Below are 22,382 nucleotides of genomic sequence, written 5' to 3'. Positions count from 1 at the left end.
GGATTTTCATGGAGTAGAATTAAATGAGAAGAACAAGATAAATACAAGTATGCATGATGCTATGCCATTTGGATAAAACCAGCAATGACAAACTCTTTCTGTGAAGGTGTTTTCACTTCCACACTTCTGTATAAGATCATATGAGTGTGGAGATATGAATAGAAGGCCCTGTGGGGTGTTCTGTCGGGAGCGTGGCTGCAAAGACTGATATGGGGAGAGAGAGGACTGGGTGAGCCAAGCCAAGCAAAAAAAAAAGGAAAAGAAATGAAAGAATACCAGAAGCATACACATACTTGTATACTTTCTTTGAAAATGTTTGTATATGTGCTGATATTTATCAAAAACGATGTAAAAAGAAAATAAGTAAAAAGGAGGCTGCAAAGCCACCTAGCCTATGGCTCACAGTGGAGAAGGGACACTCAGTGACCATACTGTCTCTGCACCAGGTATGACCTCAAGCTGGCTGTTCCTGAAGGCAAGCAAGTTCTACTTTACCCAGAGAAAGAAGAGCCTAAACACATCCTCAACATCAAGAGGGGCATCATCTCTGCCCTCCTGCTTCCCCCAGAAACGGAAGAGGCTAAGCAAGTGTTATTTCTGGTGAGAATTTAGAAAGCTGATAATAGTGGTCCTTTGAACTCCTCTTCACATAGTGGAGCCGGGTTCCACTTATACGTCAACTGGATCGTTGGCTCAGCTGCGTGGCTGGTTACACAAGAGGCCCTGTATTGGTGTGAAGCACGTTGCTCAGAGTTCCCCTGGCCTCTGGGCTCACTGAAGGCCCAGCCCACCCAGCCTGAGCAGGTTGGGTCTAATTTTATAGCGGTTTCTGGGGAGTCCTGACCACCCTATCCTCTGTTTGATTTTGTTATGTTTCCACAAGGTAGAGCACAGTTAGGCTTCTCTTTATGTGTGTGTGTGTGTGTGTGTGTGTGTGTAATTTCTGGCCATACTCTGCAACATGTGGGATCTTAGTTCCCCGATCAGAGATTGAACCTGTGCCCCTTGCATTGGAAGGCAGAGTCTTAACCACTGGACCACCAATGAAGTCCCCTGTGTGCATTTTAAACACAGAAAATAATTGAATCTATTTGCCAGCAAATTTTAAGAATCCCAGGTTCTGATCTGAGGATGCATTCAATTTAGTTCAGTTCCGTGAACACGTTTGAGCCCTTACTACGTTCTGAGCTCTGTGCTGCACTCCACGGGGAGCAGACACTGCTGCATCCCGCGGGAGCCCCTACACAGGGAGGTCTCAGGATCTGGGGGGAGAACCAGGACACATACAACACAAAACGGACTGGAGTGCATGCCATAAATGAGCAACAGAGAAAAGGCTCCGAGAGCACAGAATATGCACCTAGTGTTGGCTGGGCTCTAGGAGGGCAGGGAGGTGTACCTCAGAGCCAGGACCACCCTTAAGAGGTTTTCTCACATCCACCCTGGCTGCCCAGGAACCAACCACACCCACATTCTGTCCAAGAGGATGAAGCTTTCTCCCAGAACCATGTTGCCCCTGCCATTTCTTACAGGCTTCTTTCCCAGCCCTACCCTGAGCACCAAAAGATGGTTCCCTGTGTTGAGTACACTTCTTGTATCTTCTGCTGCCCTAGGATACCGTGTATGGAAACTGCTCCACAGACTTTACTGTTAAAACGAAGAAGGGAAACGTGGCAACAGAAATATCTATTGAAAGAAACCTGGAGAAGTGTGATCACTTCCAGCCCACTAGCACGGGAGTTAGCCCACTCGCCTTGATTAGAGGCATGGTAAGTTTCACATCAGCGTTGCTATGCACATTGGCAGCAGCCCCTTCATTATTAACATTATGGAACGTTAGAGCTAGAAGGGATCCCAGAGAATTCTAGGCAGAGAAAATATAAGGAGCAGTAGGAACAGGGGTGAAGTGTTCGTGTGTGGTAGGGCAGGGAGTCACGTTAGATGCGTGCATGCGTGCCAAGTAGCTTCAGTCATGTCCGACTTTTTGCAACCCCATGGACTGTAGCCTGCCAGTCTCCTCTGTCCAAGGGATTCTCCAGGCAAGAATACTGGAGTGGGTTGCCATGCCCTTCTCCAGGGGATCTTCCCAACCCAGGGAACAATCAAACGCATGTTTCATTGTGTTTCCTTCATTGACAAGCAGGTTCTTTACTACTAGTGCCACCTAGGAAGCCCCATGTGCTGGATTCCAGATTATAAATACTTTGTACAGATCAGAAGTCCCCTGGGGTGAAATAAAAAGAAGTCTACAGCTAGACTCTGCTTTTGGGTTTTCATCTCGACTAAAAGTCCAGTATGAAGCTCTCTTCTCTCGCTAAGTTTACCTAGTGGTACAGAACCCCTGTTCCCCCACTTTCTTCCCTGAAAGGAAATACGTATGGGAGAAGACTCAGGTTCAAGCCCCAGGGACTGATGAAAATGCTTTTCCCCTGATCCCATTCACAGACCCGCCCCTTGTCAACACTGATTGGCAGCAGCCAGTCCTGCCGGTACACCCTGGACCCAAGGAGGAAGCACGTGTCAGAAGCCATCTGCAATGAACAGCATCTATTCCTGCCCTTCTCCTACAAGTAGGTCCCTGGCTGTAGCCCTGCTTCCTTACTTATGGGGCCATTAGGAGCTGAATGCTTCTCCATGCCCTGTTGCAAGCTATGCTGTGCCTGGAAGGAGGTGGGAAAAGGTACAAAGCAGAATATATTTCTGTCCTCCTGTCTCAAGCTAATAGGCCATTTGGTAGGAAATACTTAGACATGAAGAACAATTCAAAACCAACAAAAGGTTTCTGAGATCCAGACTTTAAGGGCTAGAGATCAGGAAAAACTGGAACCATTACTGGCTGCTCGAGTTAGAGAAGCTTTACAAAAGATTTTGGAATTGGCCTAGAGACTTACATATCCATTTTGAAAACTGGTCAGTCAGCTAGTGTTGATGGAGTAACTGCTATCTATATTCTTGGCACTGAACTATGGGAGAAAACAAAAGAATTTTGGAGTTTGGTGTTAGTTCATTCCCTCTGGGCACTCTGGAACGGTGGAGAGGGTAAGGTACATGTGTCCTTCTGATGGACGGACAGCCAGCATGACCAGGAGATGTTGCCGTTCACAGGGGCTCAAGGACAGCTGGATATAAATAAGTATGGTTTGAAAGGGGAGCAGGATTTGGGGAGGAGCGAAGATAGGGGAGACATTCAACATGAAGAACAGAGAATGCTGCAGGGAGCCTGGCCATCCATGACATGCTGTGATTTCTGTGTTGCCAGGAACAAATATGGGATGATGGCACAAGTCACACAGACTTTGAAACTTGAAGACACACCTAAGATCAACAGCCGCTTCTTTGAGGAAGGTAAGATGTGATGTATACATAGTTGCCAGGGCTGGGAAACTTGCCCACGAGGTACCAACCTTGGCTTAGCTCCTTGCTAGGCCCTATGAGAGTCCTGGGCCCTGGGCTTCTGGCCGTGGGCCATTCCACTGAGAGAGCCTGTTCATTTCAGAATGTCAGGTGGCACTGGGATAAAGGAAAGGGGAGAGTTCTCCCAAAGCTCCCTGGATTTTGGAAGTAGGAAACGGGCCTCCCAAGTCCACTGTTGGTAAATCGGACAGCCGGGCCTGAGCAAGGTAGGGCAAATGGGAAAGGTCAGGAATCAGTCTTTAGAGCTGAAGGGAACTACAGAAACCTCTAGTCCAACCTCAGCCCTGCTTCTATCTTGTATGTCAAAGAGTCGTGGGCCCTGCCTCGTTCTCAGCCACCTGTGATGTCAGGTGGTAGCTGCATGAGCTTTTACACCCGTTCTACGGAAGGAAAAGGCACACACACAGAGAGGCTTAGTGATGTATTCAAAGTCACAGACTGTTAGAGGCAGTACAGAATGGGCCTCCAGGTCTAATCTAAGTCAGGACTCCTTCCTCCGCACCACGGATTCACCCACCTCCTGGGCAGAGGTGAGAGCAGGGTGATGGAGGGAACATAAAACATCCCTCCCAACACACACACAGACTGCCATCAGATCCAGTGGGAAGACAGGACGGGTGAGCACCAGTGAGTCTAGCCTCTGCTGTTGTCATGTCAGCAGCACCTCCTCACCAGTTCTTTTAGGCAAAAAGGTCATTCAATCCCATACAAGTCTAACAAGCCTGGATTCAATCCCAGATCTGTCTCGTACACCCAGAAAGGTCTTGCACATGGTGAGTGGCTCACCTCTGGATCTTAGTTCCCTTATATTTAAATTGAGGAATAATATTAACGCTGGACTTCCCAAGTGGTGCTCGTGGTAAAGAACCCGGCTGCCAGTGCAGGAGATGTAAGAGACTCAGGTTTGATCCCTGAGTTGGGAAGATCCCCTGGAGAAGGACATGGTACCCACTCCAGTATTCTTGCCTGGAGAATCCCATGGACAAGGGAACCTGACAGGCTATGGTCTACAGGGTCGCAAAGAGTCAGACACGACTGAAACAACAGCAGGTATGCACAATATTCATGCTAATCACAGGAGAGGGTGGCGACTTAGGGAAACACTGAAGTCAGGCCCCCAGCAGAGCCAGACACAAAACAGACACTAAGTACAGAACAGAAAAGAGGAAAATAAAAGAACAGGAGAGGCTTCTTTTCTCCACCCACCTCTTGCTGACCCCTCCCAGATCTCCAGCTTCCAGAAGAAAGATGAGGTTGAGATGCAGGGGTAAGCTGGAATCCCTCTAACACGTTCCTCCTTCCAGGCACCGAGGCGGTGGGTCTTGCCTTTGAGAGCACCAGGTCCACGTCACCTCCAAAGCATGCTGAGGCCATCGTGAAGACACTCCAGGAGCTGCAGAAACTGCACGTCTCTGAGCAGAATGCCCAGAGAGCCAACCTCTTCCATAAACTAGTGACCGAGCTGCGAGGCCTCAGCAGTGAGGCGGTCACCTCCCTCTTGCCGAAGCTGATCGAGGTGTCCAGGTATTTCTCAAGCAGTCGCAGCTCAAACCTTCATAGCTTATGAGCCCATGGGAGCTGGCTGAGACCTCAGCCAGAGAATCTCAGGAATCACTGAAATTCCAACCCATTTAATCAATTGAGTAAGTCAGTAAATGTTTGCTCGATAGAGAAATGTCAACTAAGGTGTCTAGAGTTCCATGGGTAACACACACACATACATTGCATCCAAAGTAGATAAATATTTACGTGTTAAGATGGGAGGGAAATCTTTCCCACATTTTGATGGGTATCTTTAATCCCTAGTTCTATAATGAGTACCCTGGGAAGTGTGAGAGGAAAAGGAGTCTGTTTTCTGGAAGCCTGTAGGCTGGAAGAGAGAGAACTCAAGCAAACAAAATAATACCATGACTTCTCTTTACCTCAGTGCAGTCTTAGTGCTCTGAAGGTCAGAGAAGGGACTGGGTACTGGGCGAGTGTTTTTGTGGCATGTTCCATCTTCTGACCAAAGGGTAACAGTTCTCTCTGGGTGTTGAGTCCAGGGCGTCCTTCTTCAGATTTTGCTCCATGGTGCTTCTCCAGTGGTTGCTACTTATGGGGAAGGCTTCTCTGTTCTCTAGGGATCTAAGTTAGATTTTGGAAGATGGTTGGATTTGGATATTGAAAAAGGGAATTCCTGACAGAGGGAACACTGTGGGCCAAGGAGGTTTTAGCTGCCTAGAAGGTGATCTTTCTTTCTCTGCCCTTTTCTTCTCAGCCCCATCACTTTACAAGCCTTGATTCAGTGCGGACAGCCCCAGTGCTACACTCACATCCTCCAGTGGCTGAAAAATGAGAGAGCCAACCCGCTTCTGATAGATGCCGTGACCTACCTGGTGGCCCTGATCCCAGATCCCTCAGCCGAGCGGCTGCGGGAGGTCTTTAACACCGCAAGAGTGCAGCAGAGCCGGCTCACGTTTTATGCTCTGAGTCACATGATCAACAAGTGAGTTTTCCACTGGTTCTCCTCGTAGGAGCAAAGAATGACCCCACGTGTTAGTATTCCTTTTGTACCCTCCCTCCACTTGCAAATTCTGGTGCTTACCCTTTCGTTTGTCTCCTGGTCAATTTTGAGAGTAATGACTTGAAATAAGAAATCAGCAAACATCAGTGTATATTTTAAGATAAACCTGGCTATGCTTGCTAAATCCTAACTCTTCTTCTGTAGCTATCATAAGACAAACCCTACATGGACACAGGACCTGCTGGAAATTGCTGATTACCTGTCAGAACAGATTGGCAATGACTGCACTGGGAACGAAGATCTCACCTACCTGATTCTGAGGGTATTTTCAGTTTTTTGCTTGTTTGTTTTCTATAATAGGCATCATTTCAGATGCACTTTTTCTCTCTGCCCCTCACTGCACCTTCTGTGCCCTGATTCTCTTTTGTTTATTTTCAATGCAGGTCATAGGAAATATTGGTAAAACCATGGAGCAACTAACCCCAAAACTCAGGTCTTCAGTCCTGAAATGTATCAGAAGTGAACAGTCATCCCTGGTGATCCAGAAGGCTGCCATCCAGGCCCTGCGGAAAATGGAGCTTAGTGACGAGGTAAGGTCCACAGAAGAGGGCTGAAAATGATGAGTTGATTCAGATTGACAAAGATTTGGAATGAGATTCTAAGTCTCATCATTCTACTGACTTTATTCTACTGCTCTTTAATTGCAACTTTCAATATACCTATTGACTGCCTGGGGCTTACAGATGGCTCAGTGCTAAAGAATACTCCTGCCAATGCAGGAGACACTTTGATCCCTGGGTGGGAAAGATCCCTGGAAAAGGAAATGACAACCCACTGCACTATTCTTCTCTGGAAAATCCCATGGACAGAGGAGCCTGGCGAGGTACAGTCAATGGAGTTACAAGAGAGTCAGACATGACTTACCAATTAAACAACAATTGACTGCCTAGCCGTATGTGGACATGAGAAAAATAGTTGACCTTCCTGCTGCTTCAGTAGGCAAAATATGATTTTTTTTCACTACCTGCTGTCCTCTCACCAGACTGACCATCACTCCCATCCTGGGAAAACCTGTCTGATTTTTTTCCCCCAATTTGCCTAGACTAAGAGAGTCAAACTGGCCCCCAAAGGTGGTGACGGTGACTCCACAGCTTTGCAGACAACCTGACTTACTTATTAGCATTAAGTTCTCATGATTCCTTCTCACTTATCCTCATATTGAAATAATTTATGTTAAAACATCTTTATCTTCAGTTAGTGGCAGATCTCCAACAAGTCATAACTTGGCCATAACTTGTGTATTTTAATGCAATTGAATTCAGCATGCATTTTTTTAAGATTCTTTTTGATGTGGACTATTTTTAAAGTCTTTATTGAATTTGTTACAATATTGCTTCTGTTTTATGTTTTGGTTTTTTGGCCACAAGGCATTTGGGAACCTTAGCTGCCCAACCAGGGATTGAACCCACACCCCCTACATTGCAAGGCAAAGTCTTAACCACTGGACCACCAGGGGAATTCCCTCAACATGCATTTGATAGGTGTCTTCTGAGAACCTTTCCTTGAGCTGTTTGCTCTGGGTGAAGAAGGTTCAGTAACAGCATCTGAAGAATTCATAAAGAGAAATTCCACTTGCAAAATAAGATCAGGCATGTTTGCCAGACATGTTCCATGTTCTGACAGTGATGACAGTCTTGCCTTTGGGCTACAGGTCCGGGAAGTCCTTCTTCAGACTTTCCTCGATGACTCCTCTCCAGGGGATAAGCGGCTGGCTGCCTATCTCATGCTGATGGGGAGTCCTTCCCAGTCGGATATTAGCAGAATCACCCAACTTCTCCCTCGGGAACAGAATGAGCAAGTGAAGAACTTTGTGGCTTCCCACATCGCCAACATCTTAAACTCAGAAGATTTGTACGTCCGGGAGTAAGTGAAGTCATTTTCCTGCATCTGCCACAAGGGGCTGAAATTCCAAATCTCAGTTCTGATTTAGCTGCTGCCTGCCCTTTACAGGCTGTTCTTTCTTCTGGAACCAACATCTGTGTGAAAGTGCAGCAGATCTGAGCCAAGCTTTTGGGGCAAATAAAACCCAAAGAGTTTGGTAGTGATTGGAAATCCACATTGACTTGGGGGTGAGAGAGTAACATGATGTGTGTCAGCTCAAAATACTCTCCTTCTTTTTGTCTAGCTTGAAAAGCTTAGTGGAAGAAGCTCTGAAAAAATCTCAGCTTCCAACTGTCATGGATTTCAAGAAATTTTCCCGCAACTATCAGTTTTCCAAATCGATTTCTCTTCCATCACTTGACCCGGTCTCAGCCAAGATGGAAGGAAATATTATATTTGATCCAAACAATTACCTTCCTAAAGAAAGCATGCTGAAAACGACCCTCAAAGTCTTTGGATTTGCTTCAACTGACCTCTTTGAGGTATGTGTGGGCCTGAAGCAGAGTCTTATGTTTATCTAGCCAATTCTGGTCTACATCATAAATAGTCAAGTCAAGGGAGCCGTGAGCCAGCTACAGGAAGAACAAGAATCATCAGGCAGTGATACCATCACTTCTTTCCTTTCCCCCTCTTCTTCTTGCCTCCCCACTAGGGGCCATGTGAAGCACAGCTCCTTATATGAATGGAAGTGTGATGTCTCAGAGAAGCCCTTACACCCTAAATCCAAGGGTTCAAACCCCAAATTCACCCCCAAACCAGAATCTTCAGTTTAACTATGTATCTCCTCTGAACCTTAGCTGCCTCTTCCAGAAAACAAGCACATAATAGGTTTTGCCTTGCAAGATTCCAGTGAGATTTAAATAAGACAACTCCTAAGGAGTGTTCAGGTCAACTCCTGCCCAGTAGCATTCACCAAGTACTTGTTTAATAAATTGAGCATAAATAGGGGAATAGGAGATGGACAGACAACAGAGAAACCTGATGGTGTTTCTTGCCTGATTTTCTCTTTCAGATTGGTTTGGAAGGAAAAGGTTTTGAACCAACACTCGAAGCTCTTTTTGGGAAAGAAGGATTTTTCCCAGACAGTGTCAACAAGGCTTTGTACTGGGTTAATGGTCGAGTTCCTGATCGTGTCTCCAAGGTCTTGGTGGACCACTTTGGCTACACCAAAGATGATAAACGTGAGCAGGTACGTTTTACGTATCCTCTCAAGAAAAGCTTTGGGTCTCAATGCGGAAATGCTCTTATCTAAGCCTGGAAGTCAGCAAAGCACTATCCAACCAAAACAACAACTATGGCTATTACTAACCAGTTCAGTGGGAATAAGAGACAGTGATGGGCCTTCTGGAGATTCAGTCTGCCCAGAGCCCAGGCTCATTAGAGGTTTTCTAGCATAATGATTAAGAGTATGAACTCTGAAGCATGGGTTTGAAATCTAACCTCACTTTCTTCAAGCTCTGCATACCTGGGCAAGTTACTTGATGTTTTATCTGTTTCCACATCCCCAGAATACTAATAATAACTTATATCCTTCACAAGGATATTTAAAGACTAAATGAACTAAAGTATGTAAAAAGCTAAACAAAGCCCCTGACTCTCATGTTGATTATTCAAGAAGCAGATAGTATTATAATTTTGAAATTCATATTTTCACTATTATTAACTACTTTCTTTGGCTATCACCCACATCCGTGCACTAGCTAATGGAGGCAGAATCCTCTTTGAAGTTGGCATAAGCCTCCACTTAAGGAGCATAAAATAGATTGTGTGATCTGGACCTTCTTATTCTTTAACTCTTTGCTGTCCAAAGCATGGTCCAGTCATTGGCATCACAGCAACGCTTGTTAGAAATGCAGGTTCTCAGGTCCTACTGGCCTCTATGGAATCAGGACTTGCATTTTAATGAGACCCCCCCCTCAAGTGACCAGTGTACACATTTCAATTTGAGAAGCAGGGCAGTAATTTACTCCCCGATGCTCACCTCCATCTCCTGATTTACTCACCTCCACTTGAGGCTGAGGGTCTTTGATCTGTTTTGGGTCTCAATCACTCTTTCTTTCTCAGAGCCTAAGCATCAGTCTATGGAATTCTTATGTCTAAGAACTTACCTAGATCAGAGCTTCCCTAGATGAGGTATGTTTCAAGCTTTTGGCCACTGTATACAGCAGCTATGCTTTCCCAGGAAATCCCTAGTGTTTTCCTTTGTCGGAGGAGAGAAGGAGTAAGCAGGGGAGGGGATGGGGGACAGAGGATCTTCTAATCTTGGGGAGCCATAGGGATCCTGGCATGCTGGAGAACAGAGATCACCTGTGCCTACATCATAGATCACTTGAATGCCTACATCATTCAGTTTAAGAACAGTGTGGAAGAACCATTATCCCTGACAAGACCTTAGTTTTTTGTTTTTGTTTTTGTTTTTTGTTGTTGTTGTTGTTTTTAATGTCAGTTTGGGGGAGCTGTCTATCTTTTGATAAAAGGTGGGGGCCTGGTTTCAGTGTCTGCCCCACGTCCCCACCATGAGGGTTTATGTTTAGGCTCATCACAGCTGCAACAGGGAGGTCCCACATCTTAACCTAAGGGTGTTTGACAGCACTCACATCTCACTAGACATTTTGTTGTTAAAATCCCAGGACATGGTCAATGGAATCATGTTCAACGTTGAGAAGCTGGTCAACGATCTGAAATCCAAAGACTTCCCAGAAGCCAGAGCCTACCTCCGCATCTTGGGAGAAGAGCTTGGCTTTGTCAGACTCCACGACCTCCAACTCCTGGGGAAGTTGCTGCTGAAAGGTGTTCATACCCTGCAGGGGATCCCCCAGATGGTAAGTGGGCTGTCATAGGGTGATGGATTAGCCTGGGCTCTGTTGAGATCTCACAGACTCCCTTAAGATCCCAGTCACGCAGACCAGAGAAAGTGCTTGTGCTTCCTCCAGAGAGGCAAGTTTGTCTTACATGTCAGTGAAGAAGATTCCTGGATTCCTAAGGAATTGATAACATTTAGAAATTAAGCTATTCATCATGTTAGATGTATCTCTTTTTTAAATTAATTAATTAATTAATTTTACTTTACAATATTGTATTGGTTTTGCCATACATTGACTTGAATCCTCCATGGGTGTACATGTGTTCCCCATCCTGAACCCCCCTCCCACCTCCCTCCCCATCCCATCCCTCTGGGTCATCCCAGTGCACCAGCCCTGAGCACCCTGTCTCATGCTCAAACAAGGACTGGTGATTCTTTTCACATATGATAATTTACATGTTTCAATGGCATTCTCCCATATCATCCTGCCCTCACCCTCTCCCACAGAGTCCAAAAGACTGTTCAATACATCTGTGTCTCTTTTGCTGTCTCACATACAGGGTTATTGTTACCATCTTTCTAAATTCCATATTTATGCGTTAGTATAATGTATTGTTGTTTTTCTTTCTGGCTTATTTCACTCTGTATAATAGACTCCAGTTTCATCCACCTCATTAGAACTGATTCAAATGTATTCTTTTTAATGGCTGAGTAATATTCCATTGTGTATATGTACCACAGCTTTCTTATCCGTTCATCTGCAGATGGACATCTAGGTTGCTTCCATGTCCTGGCTCTTATAAACAGTGCTGCGATGAACATTGGGGTACACATGTCTCTTTCAATTTTGGTTTCCTCAGTGTGTATGCCCATCAGAGGGATTGCTAGGTCATATGGCAGTTCTATTTCCAGTTTTTTAAGAAATCTCCACACTGTTCTCCATAGTGGCTGTACTAGTTTGCATTCCCACCAACACTGTAAGAGGGTTCCCTTTTCTCCACACCCTCTCCAGCATTTATTTCTTGTAGACTTTTGGATAGCAGCCATTCTGACTGGCGTGAAGTAGTACCTCATTGTGGTTTTGATTTGCATTTCTCTGATAATGAGTGATGTTGAGCATCTTTTCATGTGTTTGTTAGCCATCTGTATGTCTTCTTTGGAGAAATGTCTGTTTAGTTCTTTGGCCCACTTTTTGACTGGGTCTTTTATTTTTCTGAAATTGAGCTGCAGGAGTTGCTTGTATATTTTTGAAATTAATTCTTTGTTCATTGCTTCATTTACTATTATTTTCTCCCATTCTGAAGGCTATCTTTTCACCTTGCTTATAGTTTCCTTTGTTGTGCAGAAACTTTTAATTTTAATTAGATCCCATTTGTTTGTTTTTGCTTTTATTTCCAAAATTCTGGGAGGTGGGTCATAGAGGATCCTGCTGTGGTTTATGTCAGAGAGTGTTTTTCCTATGTTTTCCTCTAGGAGTTTAATAGTTTCTGGTCGTATGTTTAGATCTTTAATCCATTTTGAGTTTATTTTTGTGTATGGTATTAGAAAGTGTTCTAGTTTAATTCTTTTACAAGTGGTTGACCAGTTTTCCCAGCACCACTTGTTAAAGAGATTGTCTTTTCTCCATTGTATATTCTTGTCTCCTTTGTCAAAGATAAGATGTCCATAGGTGCATGGATTTATCTCTGGGCTACCACCCTAATACCAAAACCTGACAGAGATGCCACAAAAAAAGAAAACTACAGGCCAATATCACTGATGAACATAGATGCAAAAATCCTTAACAAAATTCTAGCAAACAGAATCCAACAACATATTAAAAAGATCATACATCATGACCAAGTGGGCTTTATCCCAGAGATGCAAAGATTCTTCAATATCTGCAAATCAATCAATGTAATACACCACATTAACAAATTGAAAAATAAAAGCCATATGATTATCTCAATAGATGCAGAGAAAGCCTTTGACAAAATTCAATATCCATTTATGATAAAAAACCCTCCAGAAAGCAGGAATAGAAGGAACATACCTCAATATAATAAAAGCTATATATGACAAACCCTCAACAAACATTATCCTCAATGGTGCAAAATTGAAAGCATTTCCCCTAAAGTCAGGAACAAGACAAGGGTGCCCACTCTAACCACTACTATTCAACATAGTCTTGGAAGTTTTGGCCACAGCAATCAGAGCAGAAAAAGAAAAGGAATCCAGACTGGAAAAGAAGTAAAATTCTCACTGTTTGCAGATGACATGATCCTCTACACAGAAAACCCTAAATATTCCACCAGAAAATTACCAGAGCTAATCAATGAATATAGTAAAGTTGCAGGATATAAAATTAACACACAGAAATCCCTTGCATTCCTATACACTAGCAATGAGAAAACAGAAAAATTAAGGAAACAATTCCATTCACCATTGCAACGAAAAAAATAAAATACTTAGAAATATATCTACCTAAAGAAACAAAAGACCTATATATAGAAAACTATAAAACACTGGTGAAAGAAATCAAAGAGGACACAAATAGATAGAGAAATATACCGTGTTCATGGATCAGAAGAATCAATATAGTGAAAATCAGTATACTACCCAAAGTGATCTATAGATTCAATGCAATCCCTATCAAGCTACCAACGGTATTTTTCAGAGAACTAAAACAAATAATTTCACAATTTGTGTGGAAATACAAAAAAACCTTGAATAGCCAAAGCAATCTTAAGAAAGAAGAGTGGAACTGGAGGAATCAACCTGTCTGACTTCAGTCTCTACTACAAAGCCACAGTCATCAAGATAGTATGAAAAAAAAAAAAAAAAAGACAATATGGTACTGGCACAAAGACAGAAATATAGATCAATAGATGTATCTTTTAACAGCATTATTTGTTCATTTGGAAAACAGTATTAAGTGTATCTCTCTAGGTAGAGAGATACACTTTAATATTTAATATTAAATATCCTTTTCATATTTAAATGATGAAGTGATTATGAAACAAAGTATGTAGAAAACTGCAGTCCATTGTCTAAATATTTATAATTATTAGTTTATTTAAAAGGGAGAAAATATCCAAATATATTCCCTAGGATATAATGAATAATAATGTGGCTTTTATAAAAGAGATCTCAAGTTACTTTCCAGAGGTGTTATAAAGAATAAACACCAATGCATACTGATATGTACATCATTTAAATGGCTCATCAGTTTTAAAAAACTGGTTTGACCATAATATATTTTGCTGCAAGTATTCCAATGCCAAATAATCGGGATTAAGTCATGCCATGCAATGATATTTAAAGGTCACAAATATCAGAGGCCCAGAAATAATCTGAAATGTTCTTTGAATCCCCAGTTGAAAATGACAAGATATCTACCCAGGGCAACTTTTTGTATTCCAATTTGTTGAAATCAATAATCATTCATCTTTATTTATTAAGCTATTAAGCTAATTAAAATATGCTGGTCCCTTCCATTCTGGATAAAGAAGAATAACTATTGTCTGACATGGGGAGGCTGCATTTCGGAAAGCCTACTTCAATGAGGCTTACTTTTACTCTTTCCTGTGTGATATATAGATTAAAGAGCTCGTAAGGAAAGGTTCAACAAGTGACTTGTTCCTTCACTACATCTTCATGGACAATGCCTTTGAACTCCCCACTGGACTTGGATTACAACTGCAAGTGTCCTCCTCCGGCATCATCACTCCTGGAATCAAAGCTGGAGTGAAACTGGAAGTAGCCAATGTAAGAATCTGTTCACTTTTTATTCCTTAGATTGTTCTTTTCCTCCAGGGCAGGTGTCTTGTGCAATTTAAAAAGGTGTTTGCAATTCAAGACTAAGTGCGTCATCATTGGAATCATTTCATTAACTTTTCTTTTTTTAATTTATTTTTTAATTGGAGGAAAACTGCTTTACAGTGTTGTGTTGGTTTCTGCCATACAACAACGTGAATCAGCCATGATTATACATATATCACCTCCCTTTTGAGCCCCTCTCCCCTCCCCCCACTCCACCCCTCTAGGTCATCATAAAGCACCAGGCTGGGCTCCCTGTGTTATATAGCAACTTCTCACCAGCTATCTATTTTACACATGGTAGTGTATATGTGTTGATGAATATTAGGCTTCCACCAGGATGCACCTAGCAACTTCCGCTCAGTCATGGCCATAACATGAGAACTAAGTGTTTCAGTCATCTTTGTATCCTGTTATGCTTAAAGTTAACTTGGGCACTTCCTGGTCCTGGGTTTCAGTCTGGCCCTGGAGGACTGAGAACGTGGCTTTTCCTTCCACAATCACATCTCAGTAATGTTTTCTCTGGTATGAGCCATCCAGAGATTCTTCTCAGAAGTGGGAAATAGGGGTGGGGGGTGGTGATCTGACTGCAGGGGACTGAGGTTATTGAACCAAGCTGATTAAGTCATTGTCTGACTTATAGATGCAGGCAGAACTGGTGACAAAGCTGTCTGTGTCTATGGAGTTTGTGACAAACATGGGCATCGTCATCCCAGACTTTGCCAGGAGCGGGGTGCAGATGAACACCAACTTCTTCCACGAAACAGGCCTGGAGGCGCGAATAGTCCTAAAAGCTGGGCAACTGAAGTTTATCATTCCTTCTCCCAAGAGGCCAGTCAAGCTGTTCAGTGGCAGGTAATTCTTTCACTTAGAGTGACCATACAGTGTGATAGAAGAAATTACTACTGCAGGATTTGGCCAAGCTACACAGTTGATTGAGAAAATTCAGGCCCCAGTGGATCTTGATGGGGGGCAGGGGGAATGGAGTGAGAGAAGGTACTGGACTACCTGCTTTTAACCTGCCTAGACTCACTACATAATTACAGTTTCCTCAGAGAAGGTACTGGATTACCTGTCCTAGACTCACTGCATAATTACAATTTCCTAGACTTTTCATATTTTACTAAGCTGAGACTTAAGACTTACTGATTAAATAGTTGCTATTAGGTTGTATTTTCTTGTGTGATTTCTTTTGAGAATGAATAAAACAGTAGCTATAGAGAAAACATCCTTGGGAAATGAACATTTTTCCCAAGAAAAATGCCAAAGGACATACTGATCTGCAATGGCAAGTTCAGTAGATAAAGCATGAAAGTCCTAATCTACTAACTATGGGAGGCAACCTCCTATTGAGAGCTCCATGGTCAATAAAATCCTCAAACATGGATTTACCCTAGTGTTTCCATATTTTGGACACTTTTTTTTAATTAATAATTATTATGTTCACTGAACTCTAACCCCCTGAATGCTTTGCAATGAGTGTTATCAAATATAAGACAAATGGAGACCATTTTACTCTCATTCTCTTTCTGCCTACACAGTAAAACTGCTCTATAAGGACACATTAATTTATCAGTTCAAATATAGTGAAATAAGCAGGGATTGTCAAGTGAAGGCTGAGTTAGAGGAAGCAGGAGAGGACCATGGCATTATGTATTGTGGAGCCGGTGGCAGTTTGGGAAAGCATTTTGAAGAAAGCCACACTTCAGCTGACCCCTGGAAGTCGTGTGGGAGTTACCCAGACAAAAGAGAAAAGGATGAATGTTCCCAGGCAAAGAAAAAAGCACGTGCAGTGACCTGAAGGAAAAATGTGGTTCCAGGAACTACAAGAAGTTCCATGTGGTCAAGTGCATGGGAAATACAGTGAAAGAGGATGTGAGAGGCTGGCAGGGTTAGCTTTGTGAGCCATCTTCAGGAGTGTGGGCTCTTCCGAAGACAAAAGGGTTGAAAGTGGGCGTATAAATGAAGTAAGCTTGGTGTTTTAGAAAACTCTGACTCTGGAGTAGGAGATGGGTCCAGACGAGGCATGGCCAGAGAAGGAAGATGAGTCAGGAGCCTGGTTACAACCACACTTGGGGGGAGATGATAGTGCCACACCTGATGAGGGCAGGCAGACAGAGCAATGAACTGACCCCAGAAATCCTTAGGAGGTGGAAACTTGATGATTGACTGGATGCAGGGAGTGGGTGGTGGGGGGTGGGGATGTGAAGAAAAAGAAGGAGTCAGGAGGAGTCAGGGGTGCTCATCATTGAAATAGAGACTAAAGAAGCAAAGCAGTTGGTGAGGGGGACAAGGACAAATGCCATTATCAACACACTGGCTTGGAAGTCCTGGGAGACTGAGAATACCCAGCTGTCGTCAGAGCCATGGATCTGAGCTCAGTGCAAAGGTCTGAACTACAAATACATATCTGGGCATCACTGGCACATAGAAGTTGTTGAAATCAAACAGTGATTCATGTAGAGTAAGGCATGAGGGACTAGGACAAGAACAGATAGAATATACACATGTAAAAGGAAGAGGCATATGCAGCAAAGATTGATAAGGGGTGACGAAGCCATAAACAGTCACAAAAGCCTGGGAGCAGCCACAGGACTGGATGACCCTACGGACAGGGTATCACGGGCACTTAGGGTTCCAGCCCACAAGCAAAGGTTGGTCTCAGCACACCCCTAAAATGAGAAAACAGCCCTGATAAAAGAACATGATATATCAAAGAGACCATCCTTAGATGGAAGCAGGACATTGTGAAACATTCTTGTACTTACTAATTTTTTAAGAGCATACTGGGGAGGAGGATACCAGATATTTTCAGATCTAGTTCAGACTCTAAAGTCTTAATCTGGCCATTAGTGAGCAACTCTACTGAATGCTTCCAAGAGATCAAAGAAGACAAAGCCAAAAAATGTCCATCGGAGGTGACTGGAGATGCTGGTGAAGGCAATTGCAGAAGCACCAGGAGGGTGGCTGTCAGACCCCTGTTCAGGATAAGGGTGTTGAATAACAGTGGTGACTACAGAGGCAGACAGACTTCTTGGTTGTGAGGGAGATAAGACAGGGCTAGAAGGGCAGGAAAGGGGTGTGGAGTGTGTGTACGCAGTGGAAAAAGAGATTTGAGTATGTTTAACGCTGGTGGAGAAAAGCTAGTGGAGAGGGATTTCAGGTGAAAAACAAGTTGGACACCTTTACCTGCACTTTAGGAAGGAAGGGGCAGCCATGAAGTCAGGTTCCAATGACCGTACTGACCTCTCTGATCCTCTTTCATCTGTAAAAGGAGACTCTTAATTCCTACTGTCATGGAAACTACAGATAGGAAATGTGACCAACCTTAGTGCAATGTCTTAGTGCAAATTGTTTTGGGAAATGTTAAGAGTCACAGGGTTGTTAGCCTTATTGATGTTCTTCTTACAGTTCTGTGTTTCTGAGTAAATCAAAGAATTTGAGGTGGATATGGACAGAGGGAAAACAGGGGGCAGGGTAAGGGGGCATTTGCATTGGGAGAATCAGTGATGTTCATTTCAATGACTTGAAAATAACTACTTTTTTTTTTTCTTTCTTTCACTAGTAACACATTGCATTTGGTCTCTACAACCAAAACGGAAGCGATCCCACCTCTCATTGAGAACAGGCAGTCCTGGTCAACTTGCAAGCCTTTCTTCATTGGCCTGAACTATTGCATCACGGGTGCTTACTCCAATGCCAGCTCCACAGACTCTTCCTCCTACTACCCGCTGACTGGGGACACCAGGTCAGAAATGCTCAGTGTCCCCGCCCAGCACCTGCTCACCTCCTAGAATATGACCCCCTGGCAGGGCTTCCCATATGGTGCTAGTGATAAAGAATCTGCCTGCCAGTGCGGGAGACACAATAGGCATGGGTTCCACCCCTGGGTGGGGAAGATCCGCTGGAGAAGAAAATGACAACCCACTCCAGTATTCTTGTCTGGGAAATCCCATGGACCAAGGAGCCTGACGGGCTACAGTCCATGGGGTCACACAGAGTTGGACATGACTGAGCATTCACATGCAAGCAGGGCCAAGGAAGAATGCCATGTCACCAGTCTCAGGAACTTGTTCTATGCCTTGGTTATTTAGAACTGTGGTCCTCTGCCCTACACACCAGAAGGGTACCTACCTAACCTTTGTGGCTAGGTTTTGGCATCTCCACAGATGGGGAGGAGAGGGCAGTGTTGGAAGGTGAGGTGTTATAACCCCAAGGGAGGTCTTAGCTCCAAAAATAAACAAAGAAAATTTTATCAAACTCCCTCAAGGAAACTGTACCCACTGCCACTGAGAATCACTCCTTTAAAAGCATCTCTTTGTAGATGGCGCCCCCTTTTTCTCCCTCATGCATTAGAGGAGGAGATCATAGACATATGCTGATTTGCACCCAGTTCAGTATCCATGTTTCCGTTACCTCCAGACACACGGGCAAAATCTTCCTTGAAGCCACTCCCACTCCGTGGCTTCCCTTGTGACTCAGCTGGTAAAGAATTCTCCCACAATGCGGAAGACCTGGTTTCAATCCCTGGGTTGGGAAGATCCCCTGGAGAAGGCAAAGGCTACCCACTCCAAGTATTCTGGCCTGGAGAATTCCATGGACCTTATAGTCCATGGAGTCGCAGTGTCTGACCCGACTGAGCGACTTTCACTTCACTTCTCTCTCCTTATTCTCAGCTTTGCTGACATAACCAGCCAACCCCTGTTGGTCCAAAAACCCCAGGCACCCTGGGACTTGCCCTTGACTTGGGCTTTTGGAGGAAATGAAGGGACCTTAAAGATCATCATTAGTTAAAGACAAGAGACAGGGTTAAATAAGGACCAGATTTTTGTTGCAATTGAGGCCGAGTTGTTTTGGCGACGTTATTATCATCACGAAGGCTCTAACATTATGCAACGTGTGCATTGTAACATCTTTAGATTTGAACTGGAACTGAAGCCCACAGGAGAAGTGGAACAGTATTCTGCCAAGGCATTCTACGAACTCCGGAGAGATGGTGAAGCCTTGGTGGACATGCTGAAGCTTGTAACTCAGACAGAAGGCAAGTATCCAGAAAAGGGACCCTCTGTCTCCGCCCTCAGTCTCAAGTCCAGGACTCACAAGGAGAACTCATTTCACTTAATGTATTTAACAAATAGTTACTGAGTGCTGGTTAAGTGTCAGGCCTGATCTAAGAGCTGAAGATAGAACAGTAAACAGAGATAAAGTCACTGTCTTTGCGGAGTTCATAGTAAACAACCAAACAAGTAAATATTCAGAAGGTCAGATTCATGCTGGGGAGAATAGAGCACAGAGGGGTCTAGGGGATGTCAGGAGTGGCAGCCAGGAGAAAGGATGGGGGAAGGCAGTGCCATTTGGAATGAAAAGGGAAGCTCTCACTGGTAAAGGGAGCATAAACAGGAGGCCTGAAAGAGGTAAGGGGATAACGCACATGTAAAGAGTGTTACAGACTGAGGGGCCAGCTGGTGCAAAGGTCCTGGGGCAGGCGCATGGCCTCTGTTTGAGGAAAAGGAAGGAAGTCAGTATGGTTGAAGCAGAGATCAGGGAGAAAAACTGTAGAAGATGAAGTCAGAGAAATAGGGGCAGGGCAAAGGATGGTCATGTAGTCTGTGTAAGAATATTAGTTTTTACAATGAGTGAAGTAAGCTACTATTTTTTAAAATTGAAGTGTACTTAACTTAAAAAGTGTTAGTTTCAGGTGTATAGCAAAGTGATTCGGTTATATATATATATGCTTTTTCAGATTCTTTTCCATTATAGATTATTACAAGATATTGACTATAGTTCTCTGTGCTGTACAGTAGATCCTTCTTTAATCTCTTTTATATATAATAGTGTGTATCTGTTGATCTCAAGCTCTTAATTTACCCATCCACCCCTTATGGCCTTTGGTAGCCATAAGTTCGTTTTCTGTGTCTGTTTTATCACTAAATTCATTTGTATCGTATTTTTAGATCCCACATGTTAGTGATATCATATGATATTTGTCTTGCTTTGTCTGACTTATTTCAGTTAGAACAATAATCTCTAGGTCCATCCATGTTTCTGCATATAGCAATGTTTTATTCTTTTTTATGGCTAGGTGGTATTCCACTGTACGTGTATACCAGATCTTCTTTATCCATTCATCTATTAGTGGACATTTAGGTTTCTTTCATATCATCACTATTGTAAATAGTGCTGCTATGAACATTGGGGTTCATGTATCTTTTCAAATTAGGTTTTTTGTCTAATTTGGGTATATGTCCAGGAGTGGGATTGCTACATCATATGTTTATAGTTTTTAGTTTTTTAGGGAACCTCCGTACTGTTCCCCATAGTGGCTGCACCAATTTATAGCCCGATCAACACAGTAGAACGGTTCTCTTTTCTCCATATCCTATCCAGCATTTATTATTTTTAGACTTTTTGATAATGGCCATTCTGACCAGTGTGAGGTGATATCTCACTGTAGTTTTGATTTGTGTTTCTCTAATAATTAGTGATGCTGAGCATCTTTGCAAATGCCTCTTGGATATCTCTATCTCTTCTTTAGAGAAATGTCTATTTAGGTCTTCTACCCATTTTTTGGTTGGGTTGTTTGCTTTTTTATGTTGAGCTGTATAAGCCATTTGTATATTTTGGAAATTACGCTCTTGACGGTTTGCATATATTTTCTCCTAGTCGGTAGGTCATCTTTCCATTTTGTTTATGATTTCCTTTGCTGTGCCTCTAAGTTTGATGATGTCCCATTTGTTTATTTTTGAAGAAGCGACTATTTGATTTGTGTTTATCCTGAGGAAGGACTTTAGAAGGACAAGGGCAGAGAAACCAGGGTGCAGCCTGTCACAATAATCCAGGCCAGAGATGGTGGTGCTTTGGACTGGACTGGTGGTGGCAAATGTGGTTGGATTCTGGCCATATTTTGAGGGTTAGGTGGACAGAATTTGCCTGATACAGTGGATATTCAGTGTAAGAGAAAAAAGGCTATCAGGACAACTCAAATTTTTGGCCTGAGCAGATGAAGAACAGGGTTGCCATGTCCTGAGATGGAAAAGGCCAGTGGAGAGGCAGGTTTTAGGGGATGGAAAAGCTGAGATATTCACTGTGGAAGATTATTTATGCAGGAACAGTAAGTCACAAGATTAAAAACAAAAGGAAAACAAAACCCAGAGGAAAGAGGGTGCTCACAGGGGATATGTATGAAAAAAATGTCATTTAACAATTTTACAAGAGATGTTAAATGGGCAAACCTGTGAACTGAAGGAAACCTGGGAATCTTGTGACAAAGAAGGGAGGAGCTGGGAGAGAGGAAGGCAGGGCACAGTGGCAGGGAACCAGGAAGGATGTCATAGGCAGATGCTCATATAGAGATGTCATGTGTGCCTGACAGAGCCAAGCCTTTACTGATCCCTGGACATGCTAAGTGTTTCTCATATCAGGCCCTTTGCACTTCTGATTTCCTCTGCCTGGACTGCTCTCCCCATAGGATACAGCCTGGCTCAGCATCTTTCTCACTTTGTTTATTTAGCTGTGCCAGGTCTTAGTTTCAGCATGCAAGATCTTTAGTTGCAGCATGTGAACTCTAAGTTGTGGCATGTGGGATCTAGTTCCCTGACCAGGGATGCAACCTGGGTCCCCTACATTGGGAGCTCGGAATCTTAGCCAATGGACCACCAGGGAAGTCCCTCAGCCTGTCTCTTCATTCAAGCCTCTGCCCACATGTTCTCTTATCAGAGCTTCTCTGGCTACCACACATGAAATAGCACCTCTTCTATCCTTATCTGTCCTTTATCATCTTATCCAGTTTTACTTTTCATCTTAACATTTATTACCACCGGACATAATGTTCTTGCTTATTGTCTATACACCTCCCACTGGGATGGCAGCTCCATGAGGACTGGGACTCCCAGTGCCAAGAGCAATGCCTCGCCCATGATAAGT

At 43.5% G+C, this 22,382-nt stretch overlaps 1 protein-coding gene across 1 annotated transcript in view; it reads left to right on the top strand.

Moving 5' to 3' along the window:
- APOB (apolipoprotein B) overlaps positions 1-22,382 on the top strand; it is a 43,210-nt gene that overhangs the window by 5,167 nt on the left and 15,661 nt on the right. The window contains exons 5-20 of the mRNA XM_065927223.1: positions 447-600; positions 1,614-1,769; positions 2,446-2,570; positions 3,260-3,345; positions 4,719-4,938; positions 5,672-5,899; positions 6,122-6,239; positions 6,361-6,507; positions 7,629-7,840; positions 8,103-8,340; positions 8,871-9,047; positions 10,489-10,680; positions 14,241-14,408; positions 15,103-15,314; positions 18,025-18,207; positions 19,379-19,500. Coding sequence (XP_065783295.1) covers positions 447-600; positions 1,614-1,769; positions 2,446-2,570; positions 3,260-3,345; positions 4,719-4,938; positions 5,672-5,899; positions 6,122-6,239; positions 6,361-6,507; positions 7,629-7,840; positions 8,103-8,340; positions 8,871-9,047; positions 10,489-10,680; positions 14,241-14,408; positions 15,103-15,314; positions 18,025-18,207; positions 19,379-19,500 — 2,738 coding nt within the window. The remainder of the gene's footprint in view (positions 1-446; positions 601-1,613; positions 1,770-2,445; positions 2,571-3,259; positions 3,346-4,718; positions 4,939-5,671; positions 5,900-6,121; positions 6,240-6,360; positions 6,508-7,628; positions 7,841-8,102; positions 8,341-8,870; positions 9,048-10,488; positions 10,681-14,240; positions 14,409-15,102; positions 15,315-18,024; positions 18,208-19,378; positions 19,501-22,382) is intronic.

This window comes from Muntiacus reevesi, chromosome 3, assembly GCF_963930625.1.
Source record: "Muntiacus reevesi chromosome 3, mMunRee1.1, whole genome shotgun sequence".
In the NCBI taxonomy this organism is placed as follows: Eukaryota; Metazoa; Chordata; class Mammalia; order Artiodactyla; family Cervidae; genus Muntiacus; species Muntiacus reevesi.
This window is presented reverse-complemented; position numbering and strand designations above follow the sequence as displayed.